Below are 21,151 nucleotides of genomic sequence, written 5' to 3'. Positions count from 1 at the left end.
CTTCAAAAACAAAAGTGAACCTTTTAAGGCCCCGAATGGTTTGCTTACCCAGTTCTGCATCACATGGCCTTACGATTTCTCCTGCATTGCTGCATTGGCTCCTTACCTGGAGTGGCTGTTTCTCTTGCCCATTAGAATGCATTACCTGAGCCCAGCTGTGGCACTTTAGGGCCCGAGACTAGGGATCAGTGTAGACAGCTACTATCCTGGGTTCTGACAGAGCAGAGCTGTCTCAAGGTGGATGGGAATGGAAACTCATCGTCTGGGTAAAAATGCAAGTGTAATCACACTCACAATGAGTTGTCTCCAATCTCCATGCAGTTTAGGTGTGAGCCAAGGACAGCAGCTGGCTGTGTGTGGGTTTATTGTTGTGTCTCAGGACGAAGGCCGGGTTCTTGAGAATGAGACAGTGGGTCCCGACGGGAATGCGACCCGCAATCCGCTTTCAATGACAACACAGTGAAGCCCGAAAGATGGGAGGAGAGAGGGAGGAAATTGAATGCACTCTACGGGTAGGAAGAGGAGATCGGAAAATCACATTACTTCATTGCCATGCCGGTCCAGATAGCACCGTAATGTATGGGCCATATCAAAAACAGTGAGCGAGACTGGGTGGATGAACAAATGTGTCCGAGGCAAAATATCTCTCCATCGGACGCCAGGGGAGAAGAGAGGAGCCAGAGACAATTTATATCTCCCCTGCAGTCGTTTTTATGTAATAAGCCCATTAAATGCTGTGGCGTCCCATTCGTCCCTTGCCCCAGTAAAGCATATCTGTCAGCGGAATGGGCTTTGCGGCGCATCCAGCATTATGGAAGACCCTTAGAGATAACAGGGAAACATGTATTGGTTTCATGTAGTTAATTTATAATAACATCCTGTAAACCATGCCAAGAGAGGATAGGGATGCCAGCCACCGACAGGGCTGCATCTGAGGCCCGTTTTTCAGTCTGTGCTTTTGTGTGTGGCAAATGTCCTTCCTGTTTAAGGAATAACAAGAGAAGAGACACGGTTAAGAAATGAACAAAGAACATGCATAGACCCATTACAAATCCTGCACAAGGTTGATGAAGGCTTTACGTTTATTAAAAGCCTCAAAGCCTACTGTAAGAAATACAATTTGCACTTGACACCAAAGTCACAATCTTCAAAATGCCCTCCCACCATTTCTAGAAAAATAAAAATGTTAACACGCTATTATTAGTTTAAAAGCACTTTATTCATCTGTATCGAAACATATTAAATCTTTATCAAATCATAATCCACATCACAGGTTAGTTACACACAGTTTGTCATGTCATCTTGAGCCCTGCAAGATGAATGGATTACATAATATTCAGTCATTATAAAGCCTTCAGCAGAACTCATGTGTTAGTCAAAACGTTCCCCCATTTCAGCTGGCTTAGCGAGTCAGGGTGGGACTGACACCTTTTGGTTCCAAACAGATATATGTAATGTACAGCAAAGAGACTAACATCAGCCAGTTCATCAGAACCTGACAGCCACATAGACCATACACCCACAGGGAACATTATAGCACTACCTGATTCACTCACAGCTCAGAGTTGAAATATAATCATGGCCTTTCACGGCAACCAGTAATGATCTTGGAGAGGTTTCCAAAAGAACAGGCCGAGCCTCCCACAGTGTTGAGAGTTTAGGTTTGTGTGTGGTTTCACAGTGGCAGATGATAGATGTGTGTGCGTGCATGGAGTGTGTGTGTGTGTGTGTCCTAGAGTTGGCTGATGTTTTGGCTGTAGGAAGCAGCATCTGTCTGATGGCAGGCTGGTGTATAATTGTAACGGCGCTAACTCATTATGATGGCACTCTCACAAAGACATTACCCTACACACAAAGGACAACCCACTGGCAGCAGCCCCCCCCCCCCGCTAGTGAGGGGGTTACTAGTCTTAACTAAATAACTTCTATATAGACAAACTGTTGCTCTGTGCCACAGGTGCGATACTTCCTGGGAAAGCACAATCACTTAGGGACCTCTGATTACCCATGAGTTTCTCTGCCCTCACATTGTATCACAGCGATATGCAGAAACGGTGAGGCATTACTGACAGTCTAGCTAGGTGATTTCTACTACCATCCCATTGTCTTTGGATGTCCACACAGAACATCAGTCACATACTTGATTGAGGTACATAGAACAGATTCCTCCTTTTCTTTCGTCTCATTATGGGTCTCCATATTCTCGGAAACCTGTACTACAATCTTGTGTAATTGCGGCAGATACTCACTTAAGTTCTGGGGAGGAGATGCATCAGGAAAGATACTTGACTCGGGAAGGGAAAGCTCCATATGATGGCCTATATTTCTTGTCAAAAGCGCAAGCTGATGGCAATACTCATCAAATATATGGGAAGTCTGAAATACGTGACAAACTGACTTTTTAAAAATGAAAGTTACAATAAAAAATAAATGTAATGCAGGACACGCATGTGTGGTTGCAGGATGAGGGATAAAGGGTCCAAATGCAAGACTTTCTAGCACAATTTGGGACAGTTGGTCACCCTAAGCTTGCCACGAGAGATTTGATCCTTCTATTACAGACCATGTGTAAGTGTCAAACGTGGTCCCCCTCTCGACACCTCGGGCAAATAGTCTGATCAGCTGGCAGTGAACACTGTAGAGAGAGAGAGACACACACACACACACACACACAGAAGAACAGTTACACATTTATCAACATAATGAGTGTTCGTTTCTAGTCGGACTTTACTGTTCATATCACAGATGTAAAACTAATGGAATGGAGATCAGGTTCCAAGTTCAGAAGCTTTATTGTCCATTTTAGAGTAAAAACTGAGATTGCTATTTAGCTTTCACGTGGCTTGGTTACAGAAACACTGTGATGAGTTTTGGAATGGTCCAGTAGTAGTGTGGCAGTTAATGCAGTATAGAGACCCTGACTTTAATAAAAGTTCAACTCAGATGATGCTACAGATTTTATTTTACAGTCAGTCACACTGGTGGTTCAAATAGTATTTGTTTTCTTTTAAATACTTCAGCTGTGCTTGACTGAGCTTGCCTGGTGCAATGGAACCAACGGAACCAATGGAATAGCCTCAAATGTGCATACAGTGCCCATCAGGCAATCCAGACAGACTCAATCAAACACTTAACCAAGATACTTAAAAAAAAAAAATACAATTGAAGTCACCTACTGATATTGTGTCTAGCAGTGAAAGAAAGCAGCCTATTTCTTTCGGTCTTCTTTTTTTCTTTATTTTTTTATTTTTTGGGAGCGATCAGGGTTATCACCATTAATTATCTCAGCCACTCATTCGCTGACTCATTCCAAGAACAATTACTGGAGAGGAAAAAGGCAATAAATGAATGGACTAAAAGTGAGTAGGCTCTTAACAGTGGAAGGGATATTAAATTAGATAAACTAGGATTACACAGCCATGCCTCATTGGCAAAGTATAATGGAGCGTAAAGTAAATGTGTTCAGGGGGAAAGCCACTGTTGTGCTATATAAAGAACTCTACTGACATTGTGGTGGTGGAGGGAGAGCCACCATCATGCTATATAAAGATCTCTACTGATATCGTGGTGGTGGAGGGAGAGCCACCATCATGCTATATAAAGATCTCTACTGATATCGTGGTGGTGGAGGGAGAGCCAACATCATGCTATATAAAGATCTCTACTGATATCGTGGTGGTGGAGGGAGAGCCACCATCATGCTATATAAAGATCTCTACTGATATCGTGGTGGTGGAGGGAGAGCCACCATCATGCTATATAAAGATCTCTACTGATATCGTGGTGGTGGAGGGAGAGCCACCATCATGCTATATAAAGATCTCTACTGATATCGTGGTGGTGGAGGGAGAGCCACCATCATGCTATATAAAGATCTCTACTGATGTCGTGGTGGTGGAGGGAGAGCCACCATCGTGCTATATAAAGATCTCTACCGATATCGTGGTGGTGGAGGGAGAGCCACCATCATGCTATATAAAGATCTCTACTGATGTCGTGGTGGTGGAGGGAGAGCCACCATCGTGCTATATAAAGATCTCTACTGATTTTGTGGTGGTGGAGGGAGAGCCACCATCATGCTATATAAAGATCTCTACTGATGTTGAGGTGGAAGAAGTGGGACCACTGTGTGTGTGTGTGTGTGTGTGTGTGTGTGTGTGTGTGTGTGTGTGTGTTTGCACGTGGGTAAACCTCAAACTTCTTAAATCTCTTAACAAAACCAACGTATTCAAATTCTGAATAGCATACCTCACTTGTATATCCGCATGAGGCAAGATCTCCCCGTCACAGTTCCAGTTGCTATGGCCTGTGTCGTTGTTGGGATGGGCCGTACAGACTTGGTTACAGATCTTCTTCCCACTGGTCTCACTCAGATCCACCTCTGAGATCACGTTGCTGTGCTTTGGAGCAAAACGGAACCGACGCACACGGTGCACCTCCACGAAGGACATGTCAAACTGTGGAGGCAGAGAAAGATGGAAAATTAGGAGAGGGAGGTATGGAGAGGGAGGGATGGATGGATAGAGGTAGGAATAAGAAGGGAGTAAAGACAAGAGGGGATGGATAGAAAGTAGGGAAAAGAGACAGAAAAGAAGGGGGTCAGTCAACAGTACCAAAGGTCTCAATCTTTCACTGCCCTAGAAAACAATCTCCCTTTATCCCCCCCATCACTACTCAGTTCTACTCCACAGACTGTCTGGGAGGAGAGGAGCGTGTCAGAGCGATTTATTCTCCATCACACTCACTTTATGACTGGGCCTGGTTAGTATTCATACCAAGTGTCCCCTAAAAAGCTTTCTGACAAAACTATGAATACACTTACTGGCCTCTCACTCCTTGTTTCGCTCCGTGGTGGATGGGCTATGGAGATATTACAGAGGTATAATGCAATGAACATCCTACCGCCCATCCTGTGTGTGTAGCAGTATGTGCAGGAGGATGATGCAAGTTATCCAGAGCGCTTTGTAGAATTGGGATATCGCTTTGAAGAATTGTGGGATATTTACGAAAAGTGAGAGAGCGGAGTGAGACGCAAGAAAGGGCCTGAACTGAGGTATACCCTGATTTAGAAAGAGCTGTGTCAGCCAACTAAACCATGAGGTCTGCAAGCAAAGTACAGGGAAACTCTTTCCCAGTCAATCTCCATCTCTCTCCGAAGGCTGAGTAACCCATGACATGCGGTACGTGAGAGAGATGAGTGACTGAGTAAGTGACAGAGGAATTCTCCATCTCCTCCTGAACTCTTTGTGACTTTCAAAAGTTTTACTGGCTTGATCCACAATACATTACCATAGATTAATATGGTTTGAAAATAATCAGTACTGACTTAGCAAATAACTTTGCTAAATCTTATAACTTTTGGCGGGGGTGATATCCACCTCTGATTGAATTATCTTACATCTAATGATATTTTATGCTTGGCAATGTGAAAATAAATAAATAAATAATAGCAAATGGTTTTCTCAATAACAACTCAGAGTTCCCCACCTGGTCGTCCTTGTTGGTGTGTCGTATGAGGTGTCGGAGGAAGTCGAGCCGGGAGGCCTTGCGTACCAGGATGAGGTCCGTGGTGCCATCGGCCAGGTGGGCATAGGGCGACAGGCCTCTAGGGCTGCGAGGACATGCACAGCTCATACAGGCAGCGTTGATTGCTAGGAACTTCCCCCGGATCACCCGCCATACACCATCACCGCTGGTCTCTTTAAACACAAGAGGAGTTGATCGATTAAATGTGTCATCCCTTTGGGGAAATTCTTCCTACAATTCTGTGTCTGTATTATGCTAGTAAAATATAAACACTCTTGTTGACACTTTGGGTGCTCTAAAATCAGGAGCGAGTGTGTTATTACACTCATGTGATGCCACTCGGTAACATGGCAGAATCAAAGTCTTCTGCCATTAAATTACTGGTTGAGTGGTTTAATGGGGATGTACAGTAACTCCAAAATGTCTGGGTGTTTTACGATAATATCCCTGATCGCATGGGGAATATTATGCGATCCGAGTCCATAAAACGCTTAATTATTCTACTCGTCTCGTAAAACAAACTCACAGGAATGATAACCTGAACCAACATTAACAAGTCCACAGGGATTAAAAAACATACATTTAATTGGAAAGTAAATGATTAGAAGTCTTTAAAAACTACCAATCGGATTATGATTAGACATTTACAAACCTTATTGTAGGTCTTGGCATTGTCTTAGCTCGGGAACCTCTCAAGTGTCCCTCACACATTAACATTTCGGGAGGCTTGTTTGCGACGTGGCACGCAGCCGGCGTCTTGCCCCATTGCTTAAGCAGTTGTTGGAGATTTGATCGCCAAAACGTGTGCAGAAAATCCACCGCCAACTGGCAGCCAGACCAACTATCTCCTTGATTAGTGGGGTTCTGTCTCCGTCTGTGTGTGTGTGTGTGTGTGTCAGCACCACAGGGACCTGTCGCCTCAGCCAGCGCTCCAGCCAGCCACGACAGAAATGCCGTAAATTAACACCAATTAGAGTCCCGGGACATGAGAGGAGAAAGGGGATCTCTGTGGCTCTCAGTAAACTGTACTTATCCTCCTATCTGCTGCTCAGAATAAACAAATGCCGGCTGAGAAGAGAGTTTCCCATTTCCCAAAAGTGGGGACTGTAGTGTATGTGTGCTGTGGGGTAGATAAAGGTCTGGGATGAGAAGAGTGGGCTGTGTGGAGTGTGTGTGTTCAACACCAAACGGTATACTATGACTGTCTGTAGAGCGTCATGGCAGTGAGAGAGAGACAGACAGACGAGGGAACTGACATGGGGACAGGAGGGACATCAGCTTTATCAACAGACATGGCAACAGGGAAAAGACTACACACAGCACACACTTACAGAGGACTATAACCTCTTACCCTCGTCAGAGTTCTCTTCAGCCATCTTGTAGACATGATCCCCTGAGAGGAGTTGCCCATTGTTGGCACCCTGCTCACAGATATGGCACCGAGTTCTGCACTTGATCTTGTCTCTAGGGTTCCCCAGGTTGTCCTTAGCGGGCAGGAAAGCGACGGTCCCTTCATAATATTGATGGGTCAGGAACGTCTTTAGGCCTGCAGCAGAAGCAGTGTGTGGCTTTGAAAATCCTGATGTTGACACTGTGTGAAATGTTTAGTTCCTCCACTCATTCCTCCCTTTCACTGTAGGTCATATTCGGAAATTGAGATTTTTTTTACTACATAATCTACTAACTAATTGTTTGACTGCAATTGTAATAACAATTATAACTCCATTATTTACCTGAGAAGTCGTATCTGGAAGGCCCCATCCAGCGCTTCCTCTCGCTGTCCGTCAGCACGTCTCCGTAGAAACCGTATCCGAGCAGCGAGACGGAGTACCTGAGGAAGGTGTTGTTGTGATGGACAGAACACACGTCCATGGGTTGGGAGTCACCTGGAGGAGGAACACACAGAACAATTGACAGAAAGGGCCTTATTCAACTGGTTGGAATGATGTCACGGGACACTCAATATAGAATAGTCTTGGTGTCAGAGTCAATGCCATTTCAATATCTGTCAATTCAGAAAGTGAACCAAATTCAAATTTGTCCTCATTGAAAAGCGTGGAAGAGAACTGGAATATCAGTGTCCTTCCTGAATTGACTAGAATTGACCCAAACCCCCTGGACAGGACTCTACTAGAGTGCAATGTTATCTCTTTAAAACCACACTCCAGACTGTGTGCATGGGACAACACAAGTGTACCTGCAGGACTTAGGATGCTGTACTGTACTCGGACATAGAAAGCTGTACTATTGAGAGATGCAGCTAATTGTGAGCATTGTCACCGAGATATATTAAGAAATTCTATTAAATCTCCACGTTGACAGGTAGAAGACAGATAGACCTGTTTGGTACGGAGAGTATGTGTTTGTGTGTGTGTAGCTACTTACCCATGATGATGTGCAGGGCTGAAGTCACTGGATCGTTGGTGCCTGTTGTAGAATAGCAGATACAGTCAGTCGAACCTGTTGGATAGGAGAGATACAGGCCTCGTCAGTCATGTAATAGTATCTTGAATCTCAGGACAAATCCCAAACCAACTTTGGGGGTCGTTTTCCCAGAAAGTCCTGTATCCAGGAGTTATTATTGTTTAAGTGTTTAAATATGCTTTTATTGAATCATCAATGGCCATAAAAATGTTTTATGAAGAGAGTTTCGAGATGGAGTTAGAAAAAGAGCTTAAGTAGTTTTATTAGGCAGAAATGAGGTGATATGTATCAGAGCCAAAGAAAGATATCATAGCCAATGGGTCTGTCTGGATCTGGGCAATCAGCACTCACTACACAGAAAAGGAGGGGAAAGCAAGACACAAACCCTTCCTGGCACTTGAGAGAAATGTTCCGTTTGACTTCGAAATCTCTGATTTGATATTATGGTAATAGGTCTCTATCGACCGTGCGCTACCGTTCAGCCGGGGGACAGTAATTTCAGGCATATCTGTCACAGTTAGATAATTTACGATCTGTTGAGACGAACCAACGACACCAAGACAGACCGGTGAGGAGACAGACTTATTTCCTATTTCCATCTCTACAGCTAGACTGCAGACTTATGCTAGGTATGCTTCCCAAATGGCACCCTATTCCCTAATAGGCTCTGATCAAAAGTATTGCACCATATAGGGAATAGGGTGCTATTTGGGATGCAAGCTAGATGTTTTCAGCTGACTCAGGGAACCGTGACAGAACAGAGAGCCTGGGAAATCAGCCCTGCCGTTTACAGATGGACTCATTGCTTAGTAATCACACTCTTCTCTTTTCAGATGGCTCTTATCAAGAATCTGACAATGACACAGCAGAGAGTAAAGGGGTGACATGGGCTGACTGGTTTGCTTCTCCAATACTTTTTGAAAAGTTATTGAATTGAAAACTTACTGTAGTGCTACACAGTGGTTTACACTTCCATATTTCTTACTCAAGTGAAGACTGGAGATATGTGTGTGAAGGAAGCCTGGCTGTCTTGGGTGTGTGACTGTGTGAGCCAAGCATGTATTTATTATGGATCCCCATTAGTTAGACCTACTCTCCCTGGGGTCCAGCAAAATTTTTAAAACATTACAATACATTCACAGATTTCACAACACACTGTGTGCCCTCAGGCCCCTACTCCACCACTACCACATATCTACAGTACTAAATCCATGTGTATGTATAGTGCGTATGTTATCGTGTGTGTGTGTGTGTGTGCGCGCATGTGTCTGTGACACATTGTGTTGCTTCAGTCCCCGCTGTTCCATAAGGTGTTTTTTTATCCGTTTTTTTTAAATGTAATTTTACTGCTTGCGTCAGTTACTTGATGTGGAATAGAGTTCCATGTAGTCATGGCTTTATGTAGTACTGTGTGCCTCCCATAGACTGTTCTGGGGGACTGTGAAGAGACCTCTTGTGCCATGTCTTGTGGGGTATGCATGGGTGTCTGAGCTGTGTGACAGTAGTTTAGACAGACAGCTCGGTGCATTCAACATGTCAATACCGCTCACAAATACAAGTAGTGATGAAGTCAATCTCTCCTCCACTTTCAACCAGGAGAGATTAACATGCATATTATTAATATTAGCTCTCTCTGTACATCCAAGGGCCAGCTGTGCTGCCCTGTTCTGAACCAATTGCTCTGAGTCAAGTCCTTTTTTTGTGGTACCTGACCACACAACTGAACAGTAGTCAAGGTGCGACAAAACTAGGGCCTGTAGGACCTGCCTTGTTAATAGTGTTGTCGAGGCAGAGCATTGCTTTATCATAGACAGACTTCTCCCCATCAGCATCAATATGTTTTGACCATGAGTTTTCAATCTAGTGTTACTCCAAGCAGTTTAGTCATCTCAACTTGCTCAATTTCCACATCATTTATTACAAGATTTAGTTGAGGTTTAGGGTTTAGTGAGTGTTTTGTTCCAAATACAATGCTTTTAGTTTTAGAAATATTTAGGGCTAACTTATTCCTTGCCACCCACTCTGAAACTAACTGCAGCTCTTTGTTGAGTGTTGCAGTCATTTCAGTTGCTGTAGTAGCTGACGTGTATAGTGTTGAGTCATCCGCATACATAGACACTCTGGCTTTACTCAAAGTCAGTGGCATGTCGTTAGTAAAAATTGAAAAAAAACAAGGGGCCTGAACAGCTACCCTGGGGAATTCCTGATTCTAACTGGATTATATTTGAGAGGCTTCCATTAAAAGAACACCCTCTGTGTTCTGTTAGACAAGTAACTCTTTATCCACATTATAGCAGGGGGTGTAAAGCCATAACACATACGTTTTTCCAGCAGCAGACTATGATCAATAATGTCAAATGCTGAACTGAAGTCAAACAAGACAGCCCCCCCAATCTTTTTATCATCAATTTCTCTCAGCCGTTGGGTGTAAGTGCTGTGCTTGTTGAGTGTCCTTCCCTATAAGCATGCTGAAATTCTGTTGTCAATTTGTTTCCTGTGAAATAGCATTGTATCTGGTCAACAACAAAAAATCCAGAAGTTTACTAAGGGTTGGTAACAGGCTGATTGGTCAGCTATTTGAGCCTGTAAAGGGGGCTTTACTATTCTTTGGTAGCGGAATGACTTTAACTTCCCTCCAGGCCTGAGGGCACACTCTCGCCATTAGGCTTAAATTGAAGATGTGGCAAATAGGAATGGCAAATATCTGCCATTATCCCCAGTAATTTTCCATCCAGATTGTCAGACCCCGGTGGCTTGTCATTGTTGATAGACAACAATACTTTTTTTCACCTCTTCCACACTGACTGTAGGGAATTCAAAATTACAATTCTTATCTTTCATAATTTGGTCCGATATACTTGGATGTGTAGTGTCAGCGTTTGTTGCTGGCATGTCATCCCTAAGTTTGCTTATCTTGCCAACAAAAAGTCATTAAAGTAGTTTGCAATATCAGTGGGCTTTGTGATTCAATGAACGAAGGAGCCGAGTTGGCCTTTTTTCCCAAAATGTAATTTAAGGTGCCACAAAGCTTTTCACTATCATTCTTTATAGAATTTATATTTGTTTCAGGGTGTAGTTTCTTTTTCTTTAGTGTAGTTACATGATTTCTTAATTTGCAGTACGTTTGCCAATCAGTTGGGCTGCCAGACTTAATTGCCATACCTTGTGCCTCATCCCTCTCAACCATACAATTTCTCAATTCCTCATCAATCCAAGGGGATTTAACAGATTTTACAGTCATTTTCTTAATGGGTGCGTGCTTATTAGTAACTGGAATAAGTAGTTTCATAAATGCGTCTGCATCTGGTTGCTCCTCATTACACACCAGCAAATATTCTTTACATCTTCAACATATGAATCACAACAAAACTTATTGTATGACCTCTTAAACACTATATGAGGCCCAGCCTTTGGAACTTTGGTTTTCCTAGATATGGCTATTATATTGTGATCAATTCATCCTATGGATTTGGATACTACTTTAAAGCAAATATCTGCAGCGTTAGTAAAGATGTGATTAATACATGTTGATTATTTAATTCCTGTGCTGTTTGTAACTACCCTGGTAGGTTAACTGATAACCTGAACCAGGTTGCAGGCACTGGTTACAGTTTGAAGCTTTTTCCTGAGTGGGAAGGTTGATGAGAGCCAGTCAATATTTAAAAATCACCCAGAAAATATACTTCTCTGTTGATATCACATACATTATCAAGCATTTCACACATATTATCCAGATACTGACTGTTAGCACTTGGTGGTCTATAGCAGCTTCCCACAAGAATGGGTTTTAGGTGAGGCAGATGAAGCTGTAGCCATATTACTTCAACAGTATTAAACATTAGATCGTCTCTAAGCTTTACAGGAATGTGGTTCGGAATATTGACCTCAACACCGCCTCCGTTGTCATTTCTGTCTTTTCGGTAGATGTTATAACCATGTATTGCTACCACTGTATCATCAAAAGGTATTATCTAAGTGAGTTTCAGAGATAGTCAGAATATGAATGTCATCTGTTACAAGCAAGTTATTGACTTCATGGACCTTGTTTCTTAGGCTACATATGTTAATATGGGCTATTTTTTTAGCACTTTTCTGGTCTTGGATCATATCATTTACCAGTCATTGTTTCAACGCAGTCATTTTCAAACAATAAATCTTAACACCCAGTCAACATATTCACAGAAGAGAGAAAACTAGCTACTCTCTCAGCTAAAAATATCCCTCTGAATTTCCAGATTTTTATCTAGGAGATATTTTCTGCAGTTTTGACCCACTTCCTCATTCAAATCATTCCAAAGCTTCTCTCACTATCTCCGTCTGCCTACCTAATAGAATATCAGTCAAGGTTCAGTCATTAACCTAAACATAGTACCTAGAAAATATGTGATAAGACAATGTGAATGTGTTGAACTACACACAGCCACTAGGTTTCTAGGTAGGTTACCTGATAAAACTGTGGACTTGGATACTCTAACCAAGGCTGTATGTGTGCTGTGTTGACTTTGTAAACACACATACTATTCAGTGAAAGTCTATTTGATACTGAGAGGTTCTGTTCGCTATCTTACCACGTCTGATTAATACATCATTATTACTTTGAGCTATTATTTCTCCTGGTATATCGAACCGCAGTACACCATGACAGTTGGTTATCACTATCACTTATCAGCCTCAAAATTAGGTTTTGATTGATTGATAGGTAACAACATTTCAAATGTTTATACAGGCTAAGCAGTGGCAGCAGAAAAGGCCACACTTGACCTCATGAAACCTGTCAGTGGGACACCAACCAAGGCAAATGCACAACAAAAACTGTGATACTGTGAGTCCTTTTCTCTAGATATATAGTGTCAACTGGCTTATAGTAATCAATTTCATCTTCATCTGACTGACTGGAAAAATACTAATTCTGGACCCCAGCAGCAGCAGCCACTCAATGCTAAGTAGCAGCATTAACCTACAGAATCACTGAAGCTATAGGCCTAACCAGCTGTGATTTGATTCTCCTCCTCCATCTTCAACCTTAGGTATTGTGAAGTAATGGATTTCACGGTGGTGAAATGTATGATGATTTTCTTTTAAACTGGTCACGCAGCACAACAGGCCCCCTCTAATTGAGTTTTGAGTGATAGACTCTTCAGAACCCCCTGTGGAATCCCAAGCCCTGATGCTTAACTCAGCAACAGCCAGATAACAGAACATGGGGACTAAGGTTAGCCACCGTGGGAGTCAATCATAGCCATGGCCACTAACAGAGGTATAACACAGTCCTATTCTATGGGCTAGAACTGGCCTTTACCTTACCATAACTTAGCTTCTCCCATTCTTTCCTCTCCTTTGCTTCTCTCCTCCCCTCTTACCTGCAGGGATGATTCCGATGCGGAGCGCACATGGAACCAGGTCCTGGTTCGGTTGGTTCTGGTCCACTCTGGAATCACTCTGGGTCCTAGAGACCAGGCCGTGGACAACCTCGCTGAACATCCCGTCCCCTCCCACACACACCACCCTGAACAGGGACACACACACACACACACGATGCATGAAAACACTCCATTGAGACCAGCCTTAGGGTCTGCTGGTTTTTGCTATTTCCTTTCAATTTGTGTCCAATTAAGACCTAGACAACCAGCTGAGGGAATTTCCTAACTAAATCAGTGACCATAATTGATTAATCCTAGGATTCACATGTCGGGTCAAAATGACTCAGCCTAATGTTTTTTTTTTTTGCTGTACTGATCCCCCCAAAAATGTAATCTAATATTCCAGGAATTCCTGAAATAATGTGTCTTTAATGTTCTAACATCCTAGTTTTGTTTTTTAAGTAAGAGTTTTTGCATCACTACCTCAAGTTTCATATGCATTTCCTATGGAATTCACTGCATTGCACTCGTCAGACTAACCTTTCTTTTTGTTGCAACAATAAAATCTAAGTAATTAATAACATTTATTAAATATCTTGTTTTTAATGTTCATTAATCACCTTTTTTATTTCTCCTTTTTAACTCATTGAGTAAAAGGAGTTTCATAAGGAGGCTCATAAGAATGTGCCCAGATATACAACCAAAATGGTTTTACAGATGCTGGATGAGGAAGCCATTGGTGCCTCTGACTCAGAATCTGAGGGGTCAAGTTGGAGTTGTGGATGCACCTGGTAGTCCAGCTGTCCTAGATGATTCTACAGATGGGGAGGACTCCTCTGAGGAGAAGTGAGTAAAAAGGGGTCTTACTGTGGTGAACACCCCCACCCTCCCACTAAAGTCAGGACCAGAAGCCATAAGGAGGAGCTGCCCAGCGACTGCGTCACAGTGGATGAGCAGCTTTCCTCCAGACGTGACGCTTAGCATTCCATCCAAAGAGTTCAATCTTGGTTTCATCAGACCAGAGAATCTTGTTTCTCATGGTCTGAGAGTCCTTTAGGTGCCTTTTGGCAAACTCCAAGCGGGCTGTCATGTGCCTTTTACTGAGGAGAGGCTTCCGTCTGGCCACTCTACCATAAAGGCCTGATTGTTGGAGTGCTGGAAGGTTCTCCCATCTCCACAGAAGAACTGAGGCAATGAAAAGATGTGGGGTGATGAAAGAGAGCCATGCCACCACCACTCAGAGCAGCCAGGGCTAAAAGAGGAAGAGGTGCCCGCTCTGCCCAAGCGCAAAGGATAGAAAAGTCAGCTGCTGGTGTTCTCAGTGCAACACATCCGTCTGCAAAGAGTACAGTCACATGCTTGTGGTTTGTAACAAATGCATGGACTAAGACAGCACAAGTAAGCATCACACAGACACACACTTTGTTCCTTTTAGTGTTCATGCTTTCTATATTCACAATTGTTAGTGTTGTCGTTTATATTGATGAACTTTGTATTTTTAAATAAATGTTTTGAAATATTATAAAACATGCTTAAGGTGGTTTTATTTTGTTCTTCACACTAAAAGGTTGAATGTGAAACTTTGATTGTAAGATTGATTGTAAGAAAAAGATAACATATTATGAAATTCCATAATGGTTATCATTGAAATGGAGCTGTTGAAAAGCGACTAAACTTTTCTAACAAAATAATTATTGAAAGGTCCAAATCATCACTCAAAATAATTATGTTCCACAAAAAGGATAATATTTTTGACCCATATAAATAAAACACAGATATTACATTATCGGGTCATTTTGACCCGGCAAATGCATTCTTGGGGCGGCATGTTTACACTGCATCGTAGAGTTAATCAAGGACAATGGAGGAGTAAAAACCCACAGACACTCTGCCCCCCTAAGCTTTCATGTTAATGCTGTTGTTGTATTGATACTGCTATTAATGTCCACTTTGCTCTCAGCAGTCTTCTTCGCTCAGACATGAATGCATTGTGGTTGAACATGAACAGTTTTGTACTGAAACCTTCACTTAGTCTTTTGCACCAACAAAGTCATTTCTGACTGAGATGATAAAGTCTATGCCAGGTGATTGAAGTGTCTTCCAGCTGTGTTTAAAACGCACCCGTCACATTGCTTCAGATCTACCTCCGTCTTCAAGTGATCCCTGGCATGATTGGCACTCTCCGTAACTATGGAAACAAGTTATATTGTCACTATTAAAAACCCATGACAAATATCTCACAAGCTTGTCAAGACGTTGCACACACAACAAAGAAATAGTTAAGCCAAGAATCCTGCACCCAGTATTGCTCTTACCATTGTCTAAAAGGAAAAAAATATGTTTTTGACCATAAAGGGGTTCCAACAAATGGTGAAAGGCCAACACCAATTAAAACACCTCAAGCTATGGGTCTGGGTCCAGCCTTAAACCCATGACGGTTCTATGGCCGCGAGCTGCCAATACCCTAGACTAAGGATGGGCAACTCCAGTCCTCGGGGACCTGACTTGTCTTACACTTTTGCTCCAGCCCCAGCTAACACGCCTGACTCCAATTATCAACTAATCATGATCTTCAGTTTAGAATGCAATAAGTTTTAATCAGCTGTGTTTGCTAGCGATGGGGAAAAAGTGAAACACCATTCCGGCCCCCGAGGACTGGAGTTGCCCATCTCGGCACTAGACAATTCATGATCTTCCCAAGCTATGTGATGCCTCCCCCTGCCAATACCCTAGACACCTCAAACTCAACCCTGGACCTTGAAGCCAAATCCAGTACTCGTTTTCATTTGTCCCCTCTAATCAGGGTTCCGATTTAGACCTGGCACACCAAGTGGGTGCAATTAATTATCAGGTAGAACAGAAAATCAACAGGCTCTGGACCTTGTAGGGTAAGAGTTGAGTACCCCTGCCCTAGACGATCCATGGTCTTCCCAAAGCATCCCATGAATCATAGATGTGTTTGGAATGGATTCCCATGTTTATCGACTATCACAGCTTCCATTACAGTGTTCCATTGATGGATGGTGCTATAAATAAAACCATATTCTTGGGAGTGGTTGGCGGGTATAAGCTGTTTGCCAAGTCAACAAATAAATATTTGCCGGGCCATAAAAGCTCATTTTTTATTTAAATGTTAATTTAGGCCCTCTGACAGGAACTCACCGATCACGTCGGTGGAGATGGAGGCTCGAGAGAAGAGTGGGGCTACTCTCTGCTCGTAAATCCACTTCCCGCGTTGTTTTCCACTGTAGGGATTGATGTACACTAGCAAGCGTTTCGGTCGGATGCCTGCAAAGTGAAGGAGGGCCTGTTTGGTCATTAAAAATGGAGGACTCAACATTTAGTTTAACGGACGATAGAGTGTGACTGTCTGACAACTTCATGACGTTTCATTAACCAACAAAACTTTACAGAAATGCTCCGTTATCAAACTGACATCCTCTGACTGATTCTCTTAATGTTCTCCAGAATAAATTGTTGGGATATTGAAGGCTGGATGAGCAAAACGCATTGGAAAGGTACTTCTTGGTAAGATGCTAAATAGTGTATTAAAGGTTGGTAAAATGATCCCACTTTACACAGACAACACATTTAAAGAGTTACGCCTTCATAGATGTTTCACAAATCATGAACCTTTAAAGTTGGTGTTTGTTTAACATAGGGCCAGTAAAAGAGTCTGCATTGAAAAGGACATACTGAGTAGTGAGAGCTGGTTGTTGATTGTCTGGACCCACTGTTGACGCTGTGCCTTGTCTAAGCAATGGAAGATGATGTCTTTACACCGCCAGCAGTGATGTTTGGTCCTCTCCGTGTAGGACACTATATTTAGAAAAAGAGAGAGAGAGAGAGAGAGAGCAAAGACAGAGACTGAAAAACTGAAAAGTCAAGAAGGATACTATCATTCCAACAAATTCATGGCTTGTTAGGGTAGATTAAACAAAACAAAGATGTCTGCCACCACAAACCATTCCATGCCAGATTATGTATCCCTCCCCTACCTGTAAATGCATACGGATACAACAGAACATTATGCTTCCTTCCACCATCTTTGTTTGTTTGGTCTTCTTCTTCGGTCTCTCTGGCACCAACTATCTCAGACACCAGGAGAAAATGGTGGTCTGCTGTAAACATTAAGAAACAACACTGAACAACAGTTAGGTACCGCATAACAACACAGCAATTACACAAAGGACAGATTGACCTGCGGTCAGGATTTAGAATTCAACAATAGAGGTTCAATATCAAAAAGGCAAAGATAACATGGGGTTATATTTACTTGAATGGGCGTCTTTTTAGGGTCATATTCCCCAGTGGTTGCATGAATGAAATCAAAGAACATTATTTATGTCTTGGGACCATGTGAATGCTTGGAATGAGCCTTCCTGTTTTGTTGACTTTCCTATTAACAGGCTGTGGGCACTACAGCTTGCATCACCATATGCCAGTAAACATCTCATGTGACCGTGCCACACTGGGATTAGGGTGTCAGTAACAGAGTCATTATGGCTTTGTTCAAGGGAGCGGAGGGTTTAGACCAGGCAAAAGGTGACGTTAATGATCTACCTCATAGTCATATACAGTAACCACCTAACGTTGACATTCAGTATCAGTCAAAAGTTAGGACACACCTACTCATTCGTGGGTTTCTTTATTTTTTATAAATTTTCTACATTGTAGAATAATAGTGAAGACATCAAAACTATGAAATAACACATATGGAATCATGTAGTAACCAAAAAAAGTGTTAAACAAATCAAAATATATTTTGTATTTGAGATTCTTCAAAGTAGAAACCCTTTGCCTTTGACAGCTTTGCACACTTCGCATTCTCTCAACAAGCTTCATGAGGTACTTGTTTTATGTTCAAGTGTGTAAGGAGGGCAACAGTGAACCTGACACAATGCTGTAAGGCTAAAGAGACTTAGTTGGAAATCTAGTGGAATTTATATATACACCGCTCAACAAAATAAAGGGAACACTTAAACAACACAATGTAACTCCAAGTCAATCACACTTCTGTGAAATCAAACTGTCCACTTAGGAAGCAACACTGATTGACAATACATTTCACATGCTGTTGTGCAAATGGAATAGACAACAGGTGGAAATTATAGGCAATAAGCAAGACACCCCCAATAAAGGAATGGTTCAGCAGGTGGTGACCATAGACCACTTCTCAGTTCCTATGCTTCCTGGCTGATGTTTTGGTCACTTTTGAATGCTGGCGGTGCTTTCACTCTAGTGGTAGCATGAGACGGAGTCTACAACCCACACAAGTGGCTCAGGTAGTGCAGCTCATCCAGGATGGCACATCAATGCGAGCTGTAGCAAGAAGGTTTGCTGTGTCTGTCAGCGTAGTGTCCAGAGCATGGAGGCGCTGCCAGGAGACAGGCCAGTACATCAGGGGACGTGGAGGAGGCCGTAGGAGGGCAACAACCCAGCAGCAGGACCGCTACCTCCGCCTTTGTGCAAGGAGGAGCAGGAGAAGCACTGCCAGAGCCCTGCAAAATGACCTCCAGCAGGCCACAAATGTGCATGTGTCTGCTCAAACGGTCAGAAACAGACTCCATGAGGGTGGTATGAGGGCCCGACGTCCACAGGTGGGGGGTTGTGCTTACAGCCCAACACCGTGCAGGACGTTTGGCATTTGCCAGAGAACACCAAGATTGGCCACTGGCCCCCACTGGCGCCCTGTGCTCTTCACAGATGAAAGCAGGTTCACACTGAGCACACGTGACAGACGTGACAGAGTCTGGAGACGCCGTGGAGAACGTTCTGCTGCCTGCAACATCCTCCAGCATGACTGGTTTGGGGGTGGGTCAGTCATGGTGTGGGGTGGCATTTCTTTGGGGGGCCGCACAGCCCTCCATGTGCTTGCCAGAGGTAGCCTGACTGCCATTAGGTACCGAGATGAGATCCTCAGACCCCTTGTGAGACCATATGCTGGTGCGGTTGGCCCTGGGTTCCTCCTAATGCAAGACAATGCTAGACCTCATGTGGCTGGAGTGTGTCAGCAGTTCCTGCAAGAGGAAGGCATTGATGCTATGGACTGGCCCGCCCGTTCCCCAGACATGAATCCAATTGAGCACATCTGGGACATCATGTCTCGCTCCATCCACCAACGCCACGTTGCACCACAGACTGTCCAGGAGTTGGAGGATGCTTTAGTCCAGGTCTGCGAGGAGATCTCTCAGGAGACCATCCGCCACCTCATCAGGAGCATGTACAGGCGTTGTAGGGAGGTCATACAGGCACGTGGAGGCCACACACACTACTGAGCCTCATTTTGACTTGTTTTAAGGACATTACATCAAAGTTGGATCAGCCTGTAGTGTGGTTTTCCACTTTAATTTTGAGTGCGACTCCAAATCCAGACCTCCATGGGTTTATAAATTGGATTTCCATTGATTATTTTTGTGTGATTTTGTTGTCAGCACATTCAACTATGTAAAGAAAAAATAATTTAATAAGATTATTTCTTTCATTAAGATCTAGGATGTGTTGTTTAAATGTTCCCTTTATTTTTTTGAGCAGTATATTTTTGGAATGGAATGCATTTAAATTAACAGGTGTGCCTTGTTAAAAGTTAATTTGTGAAATTTCTTTCCTTCTTAATGCGTTTGAGCCAATCAGTTGTGTTGTGACAAGGTACGGGTGGTATACAGAAGATAGCCCTATTTGGTAAAAGACCAAGTCCATATTATGACAAGAACAGCTCCAATAAGCTAAGAGAAACGACAGCCCATCATTACTTTAAGACATGAAGGTCAATCAATACGGAACATTTCAATAACTTTGAAAGTTTCTTCAAATGCAGTTGCAAAAAACATCAAGCGCTATGATGAAACTGGCTCTCATTAGGACCACCACAGGAAAGGAAGACACAGAGTTACCTCTGCTGCAGAGGATAAGTTCATTATAGTTACCAGCCTCAGAAATTGCAGCCCAAATAAATGCTTCACAGAATTCAAGTAGACATCTCAACATCAACTGTTCAGAGGAGACTGTGTGAATCAGGCCTCCATGGTTGAATTGCTGCAAAGAAACCACTACTAAAGGACACCAACAAGAAGCAGCGACTTGCTTGGGCCAAGAAACACAAGCAATGGACATTAGACCGGTGACAATCTGTCCTTTGGCCTGATGAGTCCAAATTTGAGATTTTTAGTTCCAACCGCTGTGTCTTTGTGAGACGCAGAGCAGGTGAACAGATGATCTCTGCATGTGTGGTTCCCACCGTGAAGCATGGAGGTGGTGGTGTGATGCTGGTGACACTGTCAGTGATTTATTTAGAATTCAAGGCACACTTAACCAGCATGGCTACCACAGCATTCTGCAGCGATACGGCATCCCATCTGGTTTGCGCTTAGTGGGACTATCATTTGTTTTTTAATATGACAAGGACCCAACACACCTCCAGGCTGTGTACAGGCTATTTGACCAAGAAGGAGAGTGATGGAGTGCTGCATCAGATGACCTGGTCTCCACAATCACCCGACCTCAACCCAATTGAGATGGTTTGGGATGAGTTGGACCACAGAGCGAAGGAAAAGCAGCCAACAAGTGCTCAGCATATGTGGAAACTCCTTCAAGACTGTTGGAAAAGCATTCCAGGTGAAGCTGGTTGAGAGAATGCCAAGAGTGTGCAAAGCTGTCATCAAGGCAAAAGGTGGCTACTTTAAAGAATCTAAAATACATTTTGATTTGTGATATTTCATAGTTTTGATGTCGTCAATATTATTCTACAATGTAGAAAAAAGTAAAAATAAAGAAAAACCCTTGAATGAGTAGGTGTCCAAACGTTTGACTGGTACTGTCATAAACGTCTACAGCCGAACCTG

General features: G+C 43.0%; 1 protein-coding gene across 2 annotated transcripts in view; it reads right to left on the bottom strand.

Annotated features, from left to right (window-relative positions):
• Positions 1–1,200: 1,200 nt before the first annotated feature.
• cerk (ceramide kinase) overlaps positions 1,201–21,151 on the bottom strand; it is a 39,445-nt gene continuing 19,494 nt past the window's right edge. The window contains exons 2-12 of one of the 2 annotated variants that reach the window (XM_014152780.2): positions 17,309–17,431; positions 17,007–17,129; positions 16,473–16,598; positions 15,432–15,498; positions 13,311–13,456; positions 7,912–7,986; positions 7,260–7,412; positions 6,878–7,072; positions 5,488–5,699; positions 4,249–4,457; positions 1,201–2,635 (exon numbers count right to left, since the gene is read on the bottom strand). In XM_014152780.2, the coding sequence (XP_014008255.1) occupies positions 2,524–2,635; positions 4,249–4,457; positions 5,488–5,699; positions 6,878–7,072; positions 7,260–7,412; positions 7,912–7,986; positions 13,311–13,456; positions 15,432–15,498; positions 16,473–16,598; positions 17,007–17,129; positions 17,309–17,431 (1,541 nt within the window). In that variant the 3' untranslated portion in view covers positions 1,201–2,523. The remainder of the gene's footprint in view (positions 2,636–4,248; positions 4,458–5,487; positions 5,700–6,877; positions 7,073–7,259; positions 7,413–7,911; positions 7,987–13,310; positions 13,457–15,431; positions 15,499–16,472; positions 16,599–17,006; positions 17,130–17,308; positions 17,432–21,151) is intronic. The other variant, XM_045699670.1, reaches the window with a different exon arrangement.

This window comes from Salmo salar, chromosome ssa17 (genome assembly GCF_905237065.1).
Source record: "Salmo salar chromosome ssa17, Ssal_v3.1, whole genome shotgun sequence".
Classification (NCBI taxonomy): Eukaryota; Metazoa; Chordata; class Actinopteri; order Salmoniformes; family Salmonidae; genus Salmo; species Salmo salar.
Note: the sequence above shows the minus strand (reverse complement) of the source record. Positions and strands in the feature narration are given on the sequence as shown.